General features: G+C 44.5%; 1 protein-coding gene across 1 annotated transcript in view; it reads left to right on the forward strand.

Moving 5' to 3' along the window:
• The window catches only part of LOC118400877 (PDZ domain-containing RING finger protein 4-like), a 100,350-nt gene that overhangs the window by 28,267 nt on the left and 53,549 nt on the right, over positions 1 to 18,534 (forward strand). The window contains exon 2 of the mRNA XM_035797862.2: positions 17,840 to 18,108. Coding sequence (XP_035653755.2) covers positions 17,840 to 18,108 — 269 coding nt within the window. The remainder of the gene's footprint in view (positions 1 to 17,839; positions 18,109 to 18,534) is intronic.

Genomic DNA, 18,534 nt, shown 5'->3' on the forward strand with positions numbered 1-18,534 from the left:
ACATGAATCCATATGTATTATTTCATAGATTTGATGTGTATTATTCTACAATGTAGAAAATTGCAACAACAAAAAAAGAGAAACTTTTGAATGAGTAGGTGTCCCAAATGTTGACTGGTACTGTATATATATTTTAGAATGCTTGACAACAGCAAAAAATTGGTTGACCAAAACAAAATCGACTAGTCGACTAAATGGGGTGAGCCCTAATTCTTTATGTAGGACTCATAAACATTTTTCTGTAACATTTTGATCTAATCAAATCCAGATATAAACCTATTTATATGCTTTATATGCTTTTGAATGACACTTCCGGTTTTATCTGGAAATACAGGGTTACCCGGGAGAAAAGTCATGTAATTATTATTATTATTATATTATGTAATTCTCAGGATGGAACATTTGTAAAATACCGGGGAAATATTCAGCCCTAGTTGTGACCTCAAGGATTGTCTGCTTTTTATAGTGCTGTAGATATGCAGGGTCTTAATTTGATCACCCTTTTGTTCCTGGTAATGTTCCTGCAGGGATTCTGAAGTTTGTAATTTCATTACACTTAGAATGAACCTGGTGACATCTGTTTGCTATTCATTCATTTGTGGCTAATTCCGTTAACTGCGGATACATATGATGCCTTCAGAAAGTTTACATTTTCCACATTTTGTTGTGTTACAGCCTGGATTTACAATGTATTAAATTGAGATTTCGTGTGACTGGCCTACACACAATGCCCCATAATGTTTAAGTGGAATTATGTTTTTTCTTTAAATATATATATTTACAAATGAATAAAAAATGTAAAGCTGAAATGTCTTGAGTCAATAAGTATTCAACCACTTTGTTATGGTAAGCCTAAATAAGTTCAGGAGTAAAACTGTGCTTAACAAGTCACATAAGGTGCATTGCATTTCCGAACCTGTGAATCAGATCCAATCTTCTCTTCGTTTACTTTGTTTCATTGACTGGGTAACCCGAAGAGGACAGCAGTGAGATGAGGGTAGGAGGAGAAAAGAGAAGATGTAAGTGGAGAGGAGAGGAAAGAGGGACGAGAAGAGCTAAGGAAAGGAAAAGGGGGTTCGACTGGAGTGACTTTAGAGAAAGACACAGATTTTTGCCTTGACTCCATCTCCACCCTAAATCTCTTCACTATGCAGAGAACGAACAAAAGCAAAGGGAATCTGCCTGTGAAGAAGATTGATTACATTTGTGATCATTCTTCAGAGATAATGTCCCCTCTTTTTAATCGTGTTCATTGCAATGTGTTCCCCAGTCTGTGCGTGTTAAAGATTATCACAGGGGACTCCATCATTGTCTCATCGTAAATGCCGTCCTAATTGTGAACAGCTCGACTATTCATTGGGAGTTGGACACTTGATCATTGATCTTGTTCCCTCCTTTGATTCTGTCATTTGGAAGTAAAGTGGCTCTGCAACATGCTGTTTTCTTCACATCAACTTTAAAAGGGCTTCATTAACTACATTTTTAAAATGATAATCAGATGACCAAATACAGGTATCGACCATCCCCGACTCACTATTGACATTCTGGGACTCTTTCAACTCCCCATTGCATCGATTGAAAAGTGGAGGAAGATGCGCTTTGGACCAGCACAGTAGTTCAGTCCCTATATCCACCGCGGCCGTTGCTCTGGACCAGTGGTGACTTTAGCATGTACATCTTGTTGGGGGCAAACCTCCCAACATTTGTTTTAGATGCATGCCATCAAAGCCACTACACAACACTAAACAATACATTAATTGCACTATAACGGTGACAAATGGTGCCCACAAAACGTTAGGGCCTACATAAAGCCTGTCACAACAGCAGAGCTTTCTTTTCAGCACCACGGAGTGAATCCTTACCACCGCTACACCTGGCTATCGGCGGAGCCGTGTCTGACAGCGAAACAGTTCATTCAACCTCATTTACTGCCTTCTAAAAAAAACAGAGCTGATATGACTGATTTGCTTAAACAAATGTGGTTTCTACTGACAATTGAGACGTGCAAACTATGGCATAAGGGAACGACCAGCGGATATGAGGCAATCCGTCATTTCGATGAAGACATTAATGAGCGTGCAAGGAAGGACGTAGTCAATATAACTATTTGTTCTGCACCTTTGAACTGTACAAGCGGGTGAATTCAGAACATGGGCAGTTCTTACAGTATTCTCCCTGTACACCAATTCAGAACCCTGAATGACGGGTCGCCACTGCTCTGTGGTGTCTAACTTGTTATTTACACAATGAACAAGTGAGAGTCTTCATTGCGCTGGCACTCTGACACAAAATCAGACCAAGACAATTGTCCTGTCACACACTCCACTTCCTCTCCCTCTCTCCTTCAGTCATTACCTAGCCCTGAATGAAGACCAGGAGATGATTTTTGAGCGCTGGGACACACACACATACACACAGGGTCATGCCTGGACTGCCTGTGAATTGGGGTATCAGAACCCTCTAGCCGCTGGGCTACCATCAGTAGTCACGGCCTATGGCGTGGGCAGGATTGACCAGGGCTGTTGGCTGTCCGTTGGCTATCAGTTACTGATCGTTCCTTTTGCCATGTCTATTGTGGTTGTTGACATTGGCATTGTGAGGTGGCACTAATTTCACTTGATGGATGCGTAGATAGAGGTTAACCCTTTAGACCCCAATTGAATTGTAGAATGCTGCTGTAGATGACTGAGAATTGTCAAGATATAGCTCATTTTCGCGGACATTCAAACAAAGAACAAATGACAATCACAAGTTAACTTAGTTTTAGAGCACAGCCTCAAATATCCAAAATGTGACCCGAGGACAATATTCAGAAAGTATTCATTGAATGCAACAAGTATTAGATGGAGACAGATAAAGAAGATGCAAAACACAACTGTTCAGGTACAATAAAAGATTTGTAGGACAAATTCATATTTCACATTGTCACTTTAGTGCAAAGTGGCAGAGAAAATGTAGAGCAACCAAAGGAGGTTTCTACACATCTCTCACTCCGGATGCACACCACACACCCTCTCTTGCGCCCTTCAAACTTCACCTACTTTCGAATGAGTTACAACTCGGTCCACATGCCCTGGTGCCACACTCTTGGCTCCCTTCTTCCTGACACTGTAGATATATCACAAAGCGAATGCACAAGCTGCATTTTGAATGCCTTCAGGGACCAGGGCCTGCAGTTAATGGGAAGGGGCCTTTGCAGGTTTCCCTCACACAATGTACGCATTTATGATGAAATTGTTGATGATCCCCCAAAACACATACTTCCATCCATTTTCTGCCTGTGTGTCCAACATTATAATAGCTCCTCAGCAGGTCCGGATGGCCAACCCTGCCCATTTTCTTGTTGTAATCCATTACAATCTCTGGAACAGATAGAAGTTCCTATCACTTTTCAAAACAACTCCAAAACCCCTGCCACTTTCACTTTAGGTCCAGACCGTGTGGTACACGGGTGAATGGTGGGACTTAGGGCAGACACATGCCATGGAAACGTAGGTTCCCCTCTCGGGTGTGCTCTCCCTCTTCCCCTCTCTCTTCATCCTCCTCTTTCTCCACTTCCTCTTCTCCCTCTGCTTCCTCCTCCTCTCCCTCAACATGTTCCTCTCCCTCCATTCTCCCTCCTCATTCACTCTCCTCTTCCCCTCTACTCTCCTCTCATTCACCCTCCTCTTCCTCTCCCCCTCTACTCTCCCTCCTCTTCACTCTCCTCTTCCTCTCTCCTTCCACTTTCCTCTCGCTCCACTCCTCCCTCCCCATCTTTATCCCTCCAATCATCTCTAACTCCTCTTCCTCCTTGCCTTTTGCTGCCGAGCCCCGACTCTCCACATCACTTCCTTCACTTTCCCTGACCGAGAGGAACAGGGTAACAGAGGGAGAGGAGCAACAAATAGGATACAAGGAACATCATCTCTCTCTTCCTTTTTCTCAACCATACATATACTCGCTCCCGAATACGGGGTTTCCATAACACATTGCAGAGGTCGACAGATTAATCGGAATGGCCGATTAATTAGGTCCGATTTCAAGTTTTCATAACAATCGGAAATCGGTATTTTTGGGCGCCAATTTTTTATATTTTTTATACACCTTTATTTAACTAGGCAAGTCAGTTAAGAACAGATTCTTATTTTAAATGACAGTCTAGGAACGGTGGGTTAACTGCCTGGTTCATGGGCAGAACGACAGATTTTCACCTTGTCTGCTCGGGGGAGAATATCCTGCAACCTTACAGTTAACTAGTCCAACGCAATAACGACCAGCCTCTCTCTTGTTGAACTCCACAAGGAGGCTACCTGTTACGCGAATGCCCTGCGTTGCATATAATCTGACTGAGCATACAAGCATACAAGTATCTAAGTATCTGACTGAGGGGTGCTATCAACTCCCGAGATGAGGCTCGTGTAACCGAAGTGAAGTGGCTAGCTAGTTAGTTAGCTAGTTAACGCCACTCGCTCTGAGCCTTCTAGTAGTTGTTCCCCTTGCTCTGCATGGGTAACGCTGCTTCGATGGTGGCTGTTGTCGTTGTGTTGCTGGTTCGAGCCCTGGGAGGAGCGAGGAGAGGGACGGAAGCTATACTGTTACACTGGCAATACTAAAGTGCCTATAAGGACATCCAATAGTCAAAGGTTAATGAAATACAAATGGTATAGAGGGAAATAGAGTTGGAATTGTGTGTGGCCACACAGTCATGGGTGAACAGGGAGTACAGGATGGGGCTGACCACAAAGCCCGATGGGGCCCCCCCGTGTTGAGGATCAGTGTGAAGGGGGTATTGCATTCCCTCACCACCAAGTGAGGTGAAAAGGAGACTGGAGTGCCACTTTAAGTATTACAATATAGAGGAAAATGACAGCGGTTGTCACTACTAGAGAGGACGTCTCTTTTCTCCGCAAGACCATGTTGAAAAGAAACACGTCTGAGAAATAACTGATCCTAGTCTGGCATTTCCTTTCTCCCTCCAATACACAGGAACAGTAGTGTAGTCACAGGATTAATGTCTACCGCAGCTTCAATGAGTATTAGTTCTGTTTCCTTTGTTTGCACCGTGCAATCAGCAACATTTATACCCGGCAGGAGATGCATCTCCGAGCCTGTGAATCAGATCCGATCTCCTCTGCACTCCCTTTGTTTCATTGACTGGGTAACCTGAAGAGGAAAGCAGTGAGATGAGGAGAAAAGAGAAGATGTAATCAAATCAAATCAAATCAAAAATGTATTTGTCACATACACATGGTTAGCAGATGTTAATGCGAGTGTAGCGAAATGCTTGTGCTTCTAGTTCCGACAATGCAGTGATAACCATGTAAGTGGAGAGGAGAGGAAAGAGGGACGAGAAGAGCTAAGGAAAGGAAAAGGGGGTTCGACTGGAGTGACTTTAGAGAAAGACACAGATTTTTGCCTTGACTCCATCTCCACCCTAAATCTCTTCACTATGCAGAGAACGAACAAAAGCAAAGGGAATCTGCCTGTGAAGAAGATTGATTACATTTGTGATCATTCTTCAGAGATAATGTCCCCTCTTTTTAATCGTGTTCATTGCAATGTGTTCCCCAGTCTGTGCGTGTTAAAGATTATCACAGGGGACTCCATCATTGTCTCATCGTAAATGCCGTCCTAATTGTGAACAGCTCGACTATTCATTGGGAGTTGGACACTTGATCATTGATCTTGTTCCCTCCTTTGATTCTGTCATTTGGAAGTAAAGTGGCTCTGCAACATGCTGTTTTCTTCACATCAACTTTAAAAGGGCTTCATTAACTACATTTTTAAAATGATAATCAGATGACCAAATACAGGTATCGGCCATCCCCGACTCACTATTGACATTCTGGGACTCTTTCAACTCCCCATTGCATCGATTGAAAAGTGGAGGAAGATGCGCTTTGGACCAGCACAGTAGTTCAGTCCCTATATCCTCTTATTTACTCAATGAACAAGTGAGAGTCTTTGCTCTTGACACTAAATCAGTCCATGATGGTTTTGCTGTCACACATTCCACCTCCTCTCCCTCCCTCCTTCAGTCATTGCCTGGCCCTGAATTAAGATCAGGAGATGAGTTTAGAGTGCTGGTACACAGACATACACACAGGGTCATCAAGGAGAAGAACCACCCGAGCCACGGCCTGTTCACCCCGCTACCATCCAGAAGGCGAGGTCAGTACAGCTGCATCAAAGCTGAGACCAAGAGACTGAAAAACAGCTTCTTTCTCAAGGCTGTCAGACTCTTAAACAGCCATCACTAACACAGAGAGAAACTGCTGCCGACAAAACCATAAAAATCATAAATAGTTTTTACTTAATTTATTTACTGTACTTAAAAAAAAACTTGACTTTACTTTATTTAACTTGGCAAGTCAGTTAAGAACAAATTGTTATTTACAATGACGGCCTATCGGGGAACAGTGGGTTAACTGCCTTGTTCAGGGGCAGAACGACACATTTGTACCTTCTCAGCTCGGGCATTCAAGTGGACCTCTCGGTTACTGGCCCAACACTCTAACCACTAGGCTTCCTCCGACTTTAATAAATGGATCACTAGTCACTTTAATAATGTTGACATACCTTGCACTACTCATCTCAAATGGACAGTATACACTGTATTTTATCCCATCTATTGCATCCTGCCTATAGCGCTCTGTCATTGCTCATCCATATATTTATATGTATATATTGTAACTGCATCCCTTTATTTAGATTTGTGTGGATTAGGCAGTTGTTGTGGAATTGTTAGATTACATGTTAGATTTGTGTGTATTAGGCAGTTGTTGTGGAATTGTTAGATTACATGTCAGATATTGCTGCACTGCTGGAACTAGAAGCACAAGCACTTCGCTACACCCGCAACAACATCTGCTCACCACGTGTATGTGACCAATAACATTTGATTTGATCATGCCTGGACTGCCTGTGAATGGGGTATCAGAACCCTCTAGCCGCTGGGCCACCATCAGTAGTCATGGCCTATTGTTCTCTATGGCGTGGGCAGGACTGACCAGGGCTGTTGGCTGTCAGTCCTCAGGGCAATCGGGTCTTTTACTGCTCTTTCCCCTTGTCATGTCTATCGTGGCTGTTGACAGGGACATTGTAAGGGGACACAGGGTTAGAACAGAAGCCTGAAGCACATGATGACCACAATTGCCGTGAAGAGAGATTGGTATCGTGAGAATAGTTGATCTTTTCAGCAGGTGGACGAGGAGGATTGGAAACAAAGTTGATGTCTCCTTTCTTTCTTTCTTTCTTTCTTTCTTTCTTTCTTTCTTTCTTTCTTTCTTTCTTTCTTTCTTTCTTTCTTTGATACTTTGTTATATTTCTCTCTCTCTCTCCCCTTTGGTTCTCCCATGAAGACAGAGTCCCTTAGCTCTCTGCTTCACACAGCTCCCAATTACCCACCTAACAGGCAGATCAATGGGCAACTGCAGGGGTCCTGAGTGACCCGTCAAACTCCCCCTGTTTATTATGTTGAATTTTAAAACTCACGTGCTACCTTCATGACCCCCTTCCTCATTACCCCCCTGTTCCTTGATGAGTGGTGGGCTGCAGTGGCAACTATGTGACAACAACAGAGACGAGGGGACGGGATGTGTGTGTGTGTGGTGGGGCTGGCGAGGAGTCGGACGAGACATTGTTGTGAGCTGCATTGCGTTGTGGCGTCTGGCATTATGTAAATACTGCTCATCCCATGCTAATTGCCTCCAGTGTGTTGTGATGCGCTGCTTTCAGTGCCAAGTAAGGAAGGAAGTGCATATCAATAACGTTGAGGAAGGAAGCTTTCAAATCCTACCTGGTTGGTTTCGGAATAAGACATGCATGATGATTGGCATCCTATGCCACAGCAGGTGCTGTCTGTCTTCTACCTGTCTTTATGCTATCCAAACATTGTCTTCACTCAAGTCTGTTGGAAAGAAGAGAGAGTTTATTGGGCAACAATACAGATTTGAACGGAAACATGTTGGTGCCAATTGTTAACTGTGCCTTATACTGTACAAACACAGCTCTGGGACTGTAGCCTAAATCTCCATTCAGTGTTGGAGAGAGAAGACAGTTTCTGGGCAGTAGCACAGAATTGAACACAAACATTTTTGTGCCATCTTTTGCTACAGCAACATAGGACAACAACAATTTACTGCACAGGCCACTCATTTATTTTCAAATTTCTCCTCTATTCTCTCCTCCCTCCTCTCTTCTCTCCTCCCTCCTATCTTCTCTCCTCCCTCCTCTCTTCTCTCCTCCCTCCTCTCTTTTCTCCCCCCTCCTCTCTTCGAAGATGCAGCATGAAGGGAAGAGGTGTTCCGTGACAGTACTGTCTCCTCCTAGTTTTACACAGTCAGCAAATGGGTGGCACCATTACTTCCTTACATCTTTCTACACCAAGCTGCCTGGCCGTTTTGCTGATTTGTACAACATATAGCTACAGCCATTATCACTCATCACCAAGGAGGCTGTATAGCCATTATTTAGTCATTTAGGCAAGTGGTGTAATTCTCTGTAATTTGACATCCTCACTATCTTTTAGATTAAAACAAATTTGAAGATGGTTAAGACATGGCATTTAAAGCAGTGAAGTTAACTATGCATCTCTAAATAATTGTACACTATCTACATACTGTACGTGTGTCATTATCCTTGAAAAAGCTGACTAACACACGCGCGCGCGCACGCACGCACGCACGCACGCACGCACGCACGCACACGCACGCACGCACGCACGCACGCACGCACGCACGCACGCACGCACACACACACACACACACACACACACACACACACACACACACACACACACACACACACACACACACACACACACACACTGTTTGGAATCCACAGCAGTAGAAATTCATAACTCAGCTGAAATAGGAGAGTGTAATTATGCTCCTCTATTTGCCGGTAATCTGTTAGTGATGAAGATTAAATAGTTTATTGATCTAATTTCATGCTAAAGTGGCAATAAGCTGCTGAACATGGGAGATATTATTTCTGCATCCCAATTGGCAGCCTATATAGTGCACTACTTTTGACCAGGGCCCATAGGGTAGGGCACTATGTTAGGAAATAGGGTGCCAGTTGGGATGCAGACTTTGTGCTTCAGATGTGTTAAGCCCAAGCAACAATACAATATCCAGTTACACCTGTGTGGACTATAACTGAACAAAATGTGTTCTCAATGCTTAACGATCTTCCCTATGCATGACATACTGTTAACTCAGCTGTGTGTGCCTGCATACTGTATGGCTACTGTGTGTGTTTGATGACATGTGATTCTTCTTGGTAGCATGCTTATCTATCCAGACCCGGAGGCTGGTGCTCTTCGGGCTCTCTGTATTACATTAACCCAGCAGAAACGACCCGAAAGCAGCCTGCCAGAGACTAGCAGTGGGCCTCCCTCCATCACCCCCAGCCTAGAGCAGAGGAGAGATAATGGCTGGTTGTTATGGATGGTTTCTTCATAAAGATCATTGCACAATCCATTCAAATTCAAGGGGCTGTCTTTGCCTATTGTTAAATGTAAGGTCTTTGAAATTGAACACAGGCCAGGGCTGGAATAGATTGCCACGCTTTGTAATAGTTAACTTTGCATAGAATTTACGCGATGTCTTCAAATTAGATAACACACGACACTTGTTAAAAGACATGCTCCGGAACATTGGCGACTAGTAAGTATTTTTTAAACCTCTCACTTTGGGTTGAATGTGTCAATGTGTAGTTCATACATGCATAATCTATGAGCAGAATTACGATTTTACCTCGATTAGCCACGAAATCACTAGTTTCAAAGTGACTGTTCACCGGAAGCTTTTGGCAGCGGCGTTTTCTCTACACTTTTCGGGGGGGGGGGGGAAGACAACGAGGTTCAGCCCCTCGCCATTTGAGTGAAAGCTAGCAAGATGCACACGCAGCAGAGCGAGAGAAAGAGAGAGCAATGAAATGGTGCACATAAGTGACGTAGTACGCCATTTCTGGGGACCACTATTGAACCGTTAGCGCTACTTTCAGAACTGCCGGCTAAAAAGTATTCAAAGATACCGAAGAATCTATTTAAGTGCACCCATGGATCACAGTGCAAGTGGACAACGGATATGGGGATTTAGGGTGCGATGGTGTTATGCAACAAAGGGAGCATCACTCTATCGGTTACGAGGCTGAGTTTAGAGAGAGAAAATAGGTGGAATTGATCAAATGTATCACGGACATAAAGACCAAGCGAGTAGTTATTTTAATGTGAAACACAGCCCGGGAGTGCTGGCTGACTCCCAAATAGAACCCTATTTCCACATATAGTGCACTACTTTTGACCAGGACCCACTATATGGGGAATAGGGTGCACTATTTAGGGAATAGGGTGCCGTTTGGGACTTACAGTAGACGTAGGGTTAAAGGAGGGATGTTAGTTGGTTCATGTTGAGATGTTGGGGGGGATTTTCAGATTTCCCCAGTGGGCTGCTGGTCTTTTTTTTTACTGCAGTTCCGTGTCACTGAAGCAGCAAGGATAGTGGTTAGAGTTGTAGCTTGGGGAATCGCTCAGTCTCTCTCTCTCTCTCTCTCTCTCTCTCTCTCTCTCTCTCTCTCTCTCTCTCTCTCTCTCTCTCTCTCTCTCTCTCTCTCTCTCTCTCTCTCTCTCTCTGCCTCCCTCCCTCCCTCTCAATTATGCAGTCATAACGTCTTAACTGTAGTGAACCGGTGCTCGGTGTTTTACTCTGACACTTCACGTCACATTCACTTGACAATCACAGGCCACAATAGGGAATTACCTCTGAGGAAACAGGAGGGGGAATTTTATGCCACTTCTCAATTGCTCCATTTTTCACCTGCACATTATAGCTCAACGACGGCAGTTGACAGTGCATTTGCTATTCATTAATGAACTTGGAGCATCACACAGTAGCTGGCAGCACTGAGGCTGAGTACCCTCCCTCATCATTGTGTTGTGAATCCTATTGTTGTCTAGCCCAGTTGGGGAACACTGTGGCTGACGTAATGCTGTTCACACACACACACACACACACACACACACACACACACACACACACACACACACACACACACACACACACACACATTTTTTCTATTAGCAATGCGTGACTTCAAGCCACTGTCCTGTGGTTGCAGTAGCCATATCTCTGGAGCACAGCTGTACAGACCAAGGCTCCTTATCTTCCCTCTTCATCTTCTCTGGCGGGTGGGTAAACTCCTCCGTCCTCCATCCCGTACAGCTCCAGCTTTATCTGCTGTCTCCACACAGCTGGCCTTGTCCTATCGCTCTGGGGCCGTCTCACCTGTCCCCGCAGGGGGTTGATGGAACAGCCGTGTAATCAACGGCTGTAAGCGCTATGCTCCAGAGGCTGAATGACCTACATGTTACTCTCTCTCTCTCTCTCTCTCTCTCTCTGCGTCTCTCACTCTCTTTCTCTCTCTCCGTCTGTCTGGGTACCTGCATATACTTAATAAAGCCACACAAGGCTGCCACTCAAACTGAACCGGTACGATAGAGGAGACATTTCACAGCAGAGATATGCATCTACTGCCCTGAAGCAATGAGTCTTTTCAATTCAATACACGTAATGTTAATCCTTTACCTGCATGTCAGTGATTCAAAAGACATAAAAGGGCATTTAAAAGTCCCTATAATTACAAATAACACGTGCTCTGTCTATCTACTGCAGAAGAAAGCAGTCTTTTCAATTCATTACACGTTCTTTAAGAAATGGACCTGCTTGTGATCCGATATACAAGAGAACCTCATCTAAACTGTCTTAAATTACAAATAAAAACACTTCATTAACACACAGTGTGTGGCGCTGAGGCAGTTCAACTATGTATGTGGTTTATTGTAAACCATAAAAAGCTAATAGTATATTAGAGTCTATGGCCCCGAGCTGCTATTGCATTTCACAGAGCAGAAGTACATCAATCACTCCAGTCCCTGTCAGTAATCCATGCTAGCTGAGAGGAGCTTTACGCCTGCTGCCATTACCCACTGACTGAAACACACACACACACACACACACACACACACACACACACACACACACACACACACACACACACACACACACACACACACACACACACACACACACACACACACACACACACACACACACACACAAAGGCATCAGACAGGGCTGAAGTTGACATCTCAGTGGATAAAGCCCTGTCTGCTTCCCCACCTGCCGTCAGTACAGTCTGCTCTGTCCCCTAGAGACTCAGCCTTTGGGAGGGGGGGGTGCTAAGCTAACATATGGAATTGTTTTAAGATGGTCATACCAAGGATCATTTAGCAATTTGATGTTCCATTTTAGGACCCCTGTACAGTAGGTATCAAATAAATATTTGATATTTGATGAAACATTGAATTTGGCCTTAGTGCTATTACCCCATAGCAACACATTGAGTAAGTCATTCATACATGGCAAAACAGTCCAAAAATGAACCAAAAGGATGTATGTTTTTGAAGTGTCTCTCCTATATCTGTGAGGTATAAGAAAGCTCCGGAAAGCTCTGACAAAACACCGCTGGTAGCTCTGCTGGTAGCTCTACCACCTCCCAGCGCAAATGCTGATGTGGTGGATTGAGATGCGGCCCGTGCAGAGAATCAGACGTCTCTAGCTTAAAGAGACGGATTTTGAGTGGGCGCGGACATTGGCTTGGTGAAGATGTTGACGGAGAGTCTGTGAGACAAAACACACTGAGGAGTGAAGCAGAGCCGACTAAGGAGACAAAGCCTCTAGTCAAAGCCTGTGTCCTCCCTCCCTTGTACCTTCCACTGAGGTGTGATTCTAGGTGGCTCTATGAGGGGAGATGAGATACTTTGCCTCTTCAACCACTTTTCATAGAACCATGGGGCGTACATCTGTTTAAACATGTAAGTCTTCAACAAATGGCAGTGATTTGGTCTAAATCTTGCTTCCCTAAATCCCCACCTATAAAATTTCAACAAAGTAACTGTTTGCTTTTATGGTTGGACAGGAAGTATTTTCGTTTTTTCTTTTCTTCTTCCCAGCACTCTTTGTCAATGGGGAGAGCGGGAGAAAGAAAAAACAGGTTTCCTCTGGCCATTTCACTCCAGTAAGCCAGTGCATTGCATTTAGTTGTGAGACGCGATGCTCGTCCTCTCGCGGGCTTCGAAGGAAAACACTGTTGTGTATCCATCTGCAAACAACAAAACACATGTGGCAACGCTCCATACAATCAATCCCTTCACATCCCTCCATCCCACATCCCTCCATCCCACATCCCTCCATCCCACATCCCTCCATCCCTCCATCCCTCCATCCCACATCCCTCCATCCCACATCCCTCCATCCCACATCCCTCCATCCCACATCCCTCCATCCCACATCCCTCCATCCCACATCCCTCCATCCCACATCCCTCCATCCCACATCCCTCCATCCCACATCCCTCCATCCCACATCCCTCCATCCCACATCCCTCCATCCCACATCCCTCCATCCCACGGTGTCCCTTTTTCTCTCCAAGGCCATTGATATTTCAACTTGCCATGGCCTTGGAAGCATAATATAGTCATTGCTCTAGAACCAACAAAGTTGCTACAGTTCATAACGATAATTCACATGGACTCTTTATGAATGAATGGCGCTGTTGTGGACACGTGGCGCTTCTTGGAGCTACGGTTTGAAACTATCAACAACTGCAGTTCTGCTAAAGAATGTGTTGCTGAACAGCTTTTGTTTACCAGTGTGTGTTTGTGAATGAATATGGATTTGTATGCTTTGTATGCATGCTGGAGAGTAGAGGTTGACCCACCAAGCTATATCTCAAGATGAATGCACTAACTGTAAGTCGCTCTGGATAAGAGCATCTGCTAAATGACTCAAATGTAAATATCGAGTTATGACAGTTTAACTGTGATGAAATCTGTGTGATGAAATCATGAAAGGCTGTATGAATTTCTAGCTATACCAACCAAATGTAAATCCAAAATTGATGTTGAACTGACGTCTGTGCCCAGTGGGACAGTCTGAGTTAGTTAATATTCAGTTTGTTGATTGGAGATTAATTGTTCCATCTGGACCATCCTGGTGAAAATCTACTAAAGAGAAAATCCCTCCATTCTCCTCTCTGGTGATGACGTGTGTGTGTGTGTGTGTGTGTGTGTGTGTGTGTGTGTGTGTGTGTGTGTGTGTGTGTGTGTGTGTGTGTGTGTGTGTGTGTGTGTGTGTGTGTGTGTGTGTGTGCGTGTGCGTGCGCGCTTCTTCTGACTCGATAGGGCTCTGGTCAAAAGTATTGCACTAGAAGGGAATAGTGTGCTATTTGGAACACGGCCGAGAGCCCAGGCAGAACAGACTGGACCAGAGACCAAAGGGAGAGTTGGTTGGTTGGTTGAAAATGTGATCAGTTTTCTCCAGGACTGTCATATGCCATCGGCATTCTCATTTATCTGGTACAACTCCTTTGTTTCATTTTTCAGTTAGCTAGGCTCCTCAAACTGAGAGAGAGAGAGAGAGAGAGAGAGAGAGACTTGGTTCAGACCAAAATTAGCTACTATATGGGATAGCCTAATTATAATTTTTTTTAGCACAATATATGAGGTCTGTAGCAGTATATAGCAACTGCTGACTGGCCACAAAGAGTATAGGAGAGAGGAGGGAGGGAAGGAGGAGAGCGAGCGCTACAGTCTTCTACAGCCGTCGGGACTGCTCCACGGGAGCGCTATGTGTTGACCCAGTTTATCTCTCAGGTGATGAATGCAACGTCACATCACGCAAAGGTCACTCCAGATACCAGAGGAACGGACCACTTTATTTCTTGCCTCCGGTTGTGGCTGGAAATACGTTGTGTGTGTGTGTGTGTGTGTGTGTTTGTAGGGCATTCTCTGATAAGAAGACCTGATCACGGAACAAAGGTGGAAGCACCCTCAGACACACCTGTCCTAAACCTGTCCTACACCTGTCCTACACCTGTCCTAGAGATGAGGGAATGCAGACATCAGAGACAGACGTATCAGCTCAGTTGGTGCAGTAGGAGCATGGTCAAGGTCGTGGGTTCAGTTACCCACAATGCTGTATTCACTTCGGAGAGAAGTGTCCTCTACGTGGCATAAACCGTTGGTAGCGAGCCTGCGGTGTGTTGTTGCGTGTTCAACTGACTTGTAAATGCCGATGGGACAGTTATCTTTTCAAACTTGTCCAGTTGATCGTTTCATTCCAACACATTCCATGAACGGTCTGCCCCGCAGGCAAAACGCTACAACTGAATGCCATAATTTGATTACAACTGCAGGAGAATTGTGCTGCATGTACCGTTTTGGCAGAGGCTATCTAAATTATCATCTCTGTTTTCCGCCTTATACCAAAATACATTCTCTGAGGTATTTTGGCAATGCTTACCTTTCCAGTCCAATTACTGGGCTAAATGAACCGGTGGTTTTCTCCATAGATGCCAGCTGCAGTGTAAACGTTTTCTCACTCTGTTTGGTAGGCCTACTGTCTGACTCTCATGATGATACATAGAGTCAGTGATGCAGAACTGAGCATCAATGTGGAGAACCGAGGGCTTCGCTCAAACACTTGTTTCTCAAAGTCTACTCTTGACTGATGTCATCAGTTCATCCTATTGTTCTTGTACGCATTGCTTATTGGGTTTGTTGAGTGGGAATCAATAAGACGTCTGTGGTTGTGGTGATCGGCTTATTAGTCATGTTGCAATGGTCTCAGCACCGCTGCAGGGTAAAGTTTCCCCTAGGGACAGATATAGGATCAGTCTTAACCCAAGTGTAGTGGGGAAATACGTAACTGAGCCAAGATCAGCCTCTATGGGCAACGTTACCCTGCACCCTCAGCACCACAAGAATGTTAGTTGGGTATCTACTGTGTTTCTAGGAACATGACACCAAGCATGTCCAAGTGACTCAGGGAGTGGCCGTGGGGGTATCCCTCTCATGTCATGTTTATGGCCACTGAAAGGAACCTGCTTTAAACCCACAATTCTCAACAACTCCCAAAAGATCCCCCTCAGTTCCCAGCAACTCTTTGGCCCTTCTTTGGACACTGTGCTAACAAACCTCCAGACGAGCTTCAATGCCATACAACACTCCTTCCGTGGCCTGCTTCCATGGCCTGCTCTTAAATGCTAGTAAAACGAAATGCATGCTCTTCAACCGATTGTTGCCTGCACCTCCCCGCCCGACTAGCATCACTACTCTGGACGGTTCTGACTTAGAATATGTGGACAACTATGAATACCTAGGTGTCTAGTTAGACTGTAAACCCTCTTCCAGACTCATATTAAGCATCTCCAATCCAAAATTAAATATAGAATCAGCTTCCTATTTCGCAACAAAGCCTCCTTCCCTCATGCTGCCAAACATACCATCATAAAACTGACTATCCTACCGATCCTTGACTTCGGCGATGTAATTTACAAAATAGCCTCCAACACTCTACTCAGAAAATTGAATGCAGTCTATCACAGTGCCATCCGTTTTGTCACCAAAGCCCCATATACTACCCACCACTACATCTGTGTGCTCTCGTTGGCTAGCCCTCACTACATATTCGTCGCCAAACCCACTGGCTCCAGGTCATCTATAAGTTTTTGCGAGGTAAAGCTCTGCCTTATCTCAGCTCACTGGTGCGGCAGGGTAGCCTAGTGGTCAGAGTGTTGGACTAGTAACCAGAAAGTTGAAAAATCAAATCCCTGAGCTGACAAGGTAAAAATCTGTTGTTCTGCCCCTGAATAAAGCAGTTAACCCACCTAGGCTGTCATCGAAAATAAGACTTTGTTGTTTACTGACTTGCCTAGTTAAATAAAGGAAATACTGGTCACCTTAGCAACAACCACCCGTAGCACAGATGGTCACAACCAACACCTCTTTTGGCCGCCATTCCTTCCTTCATCTGCTGCCAATGACTGGAACGAATTTTAAAAAATCACTGAAGTTGGAGACTTACATCTCCCTCACTAACTTTAAGCATCAGCTGTCAGAGCAGTTTACCGATCGCTGCAGCTATACACAGCACAACCAACTACCTACCTCATCCCCATATTTGTTTTTGTTTTTCTGCTCTTTTGCACACCAGTATCTCTATTTGCACATCCTCATCTGCACATGTATCACTCCAGTGTTAATTGCTCAATTGTAATGACTTCGCCACTATGGCCTATTTATTGCCTTACCTCCTTACTTCACTTGCACACACTGTATACAGATTTTTCTATCGTGTTATTGACGTTTGTACGTTCGTACGTTTGTTGATCCCATGTGTAACTCTGTGTGGTTGTTGTTTCCGTCGCACTGCTTTGCTTTACCCCGGCCAGGTCGCAGTTGTAAATGAGAACTTGTTCTCAACTGGCCTACCTGGTTAAATAAAGGTGAAAATAAATAAAAAATCATGAAAATAAACTCAGAGGAAAGACCTCACATACTGCAGGCAGCCCGTTAACTCATAACCTCTGACATCATCCATTCCCAGGCACTTTTCCTATTTCTTTGCCCTTATTGCTTATGTGAAATATTGGAATGAGATTGGCAATGACGCACATAATAAACGAATAGACATAAATCCTCTTAGACATGGCTTTACACCAATGAGTCAATGGCTTTGGTCATCTACCAATATGTCATAATAACACACAACTCTTCGAGCATAATACCGCCCTGCTTATAGTGAGGTATTATCTGCTTGACCACATGGCAAAACTGACAAGCCAACTGCCTAATGGGTCTCTTGTCTGACAAATCTCTCCTGTCCTCTGTAGCTTTTGTCTTTTCATACCTACATCAACGGTAGTCACAAAGTACTTTACAGTAACTGTTATCTTTCACTATCTTTACAGTAGCTTTATTTCAAACTGCATTCTCTCCTGTCCTATGCAGGTGAATGGAAAGGACCTCTCCAAAGCCAGTCATGACGAGGCAGTGGAGGCGTTTCGCTCTGCTAAGGAACCCATTGTGGTGCAGGTCCTCAGGAGGAACACTGCTGGCCGCGGCAGCCATGTTAGCTCCACTCAGGAAGGGGACGTGGTGGACGTGGTGGACATGTGCACGCAGACCGACATCACCTTCGAACATATCATGGCCCTGGCCAAGCTCCGGGCCACCACTCCTCCCGTTCCGGACATCTGCCCCTTCCTGCTGTCTGACAGGTAAGATCTGACCCGGGCCGCGTCTCAAAGTAGGAATGGTGATCTAGGATCAGGTCCCCCGTGTCCATGTTATCTTATTCTTTATGGCAAAAAAAAGCGAAACTGATCCGAGATCAGCTGACACATGTCTCTTCTGTGTGACAGGTAGGCTAGATCTGATCAGAGCGACTATAAATAAATAATGTACTACTTTAGCTAAGAAGACTACAAACATAAATCCACCTGAGATTGGGTTTCATTGTTTATTCACACAGTACAATAATATTTCAAGGCTTGAAGCTTAATTGCAATGCCAAAGAGACCAATCTCTTGTTGGTTTGTCAGAAAATCCAGTCTTACAACATCTATACTCGAGGTAGACCCTCACAATTTAGAGAGTTTCAAGTATCAACTGGGGGTTTCCTTGAAGACACCAAAATAAAAATG

The sequence above is a fragment of the Oncorhynchus keta genome, chromosome 22, assembly GCF_023373465.1.
Source record: "Oncorhynchus keta strain PuntledgeMale-10-30-2019 chromosome 22, Oket_V2, whole genome shotgun sequence".
Lineage (NCBI taxonomy): Eukaryota > Metazoa > Chordata > Actinopteri > Salmoniformes > Salmonidae > Oncorhynchus > Oncorhynchus keta.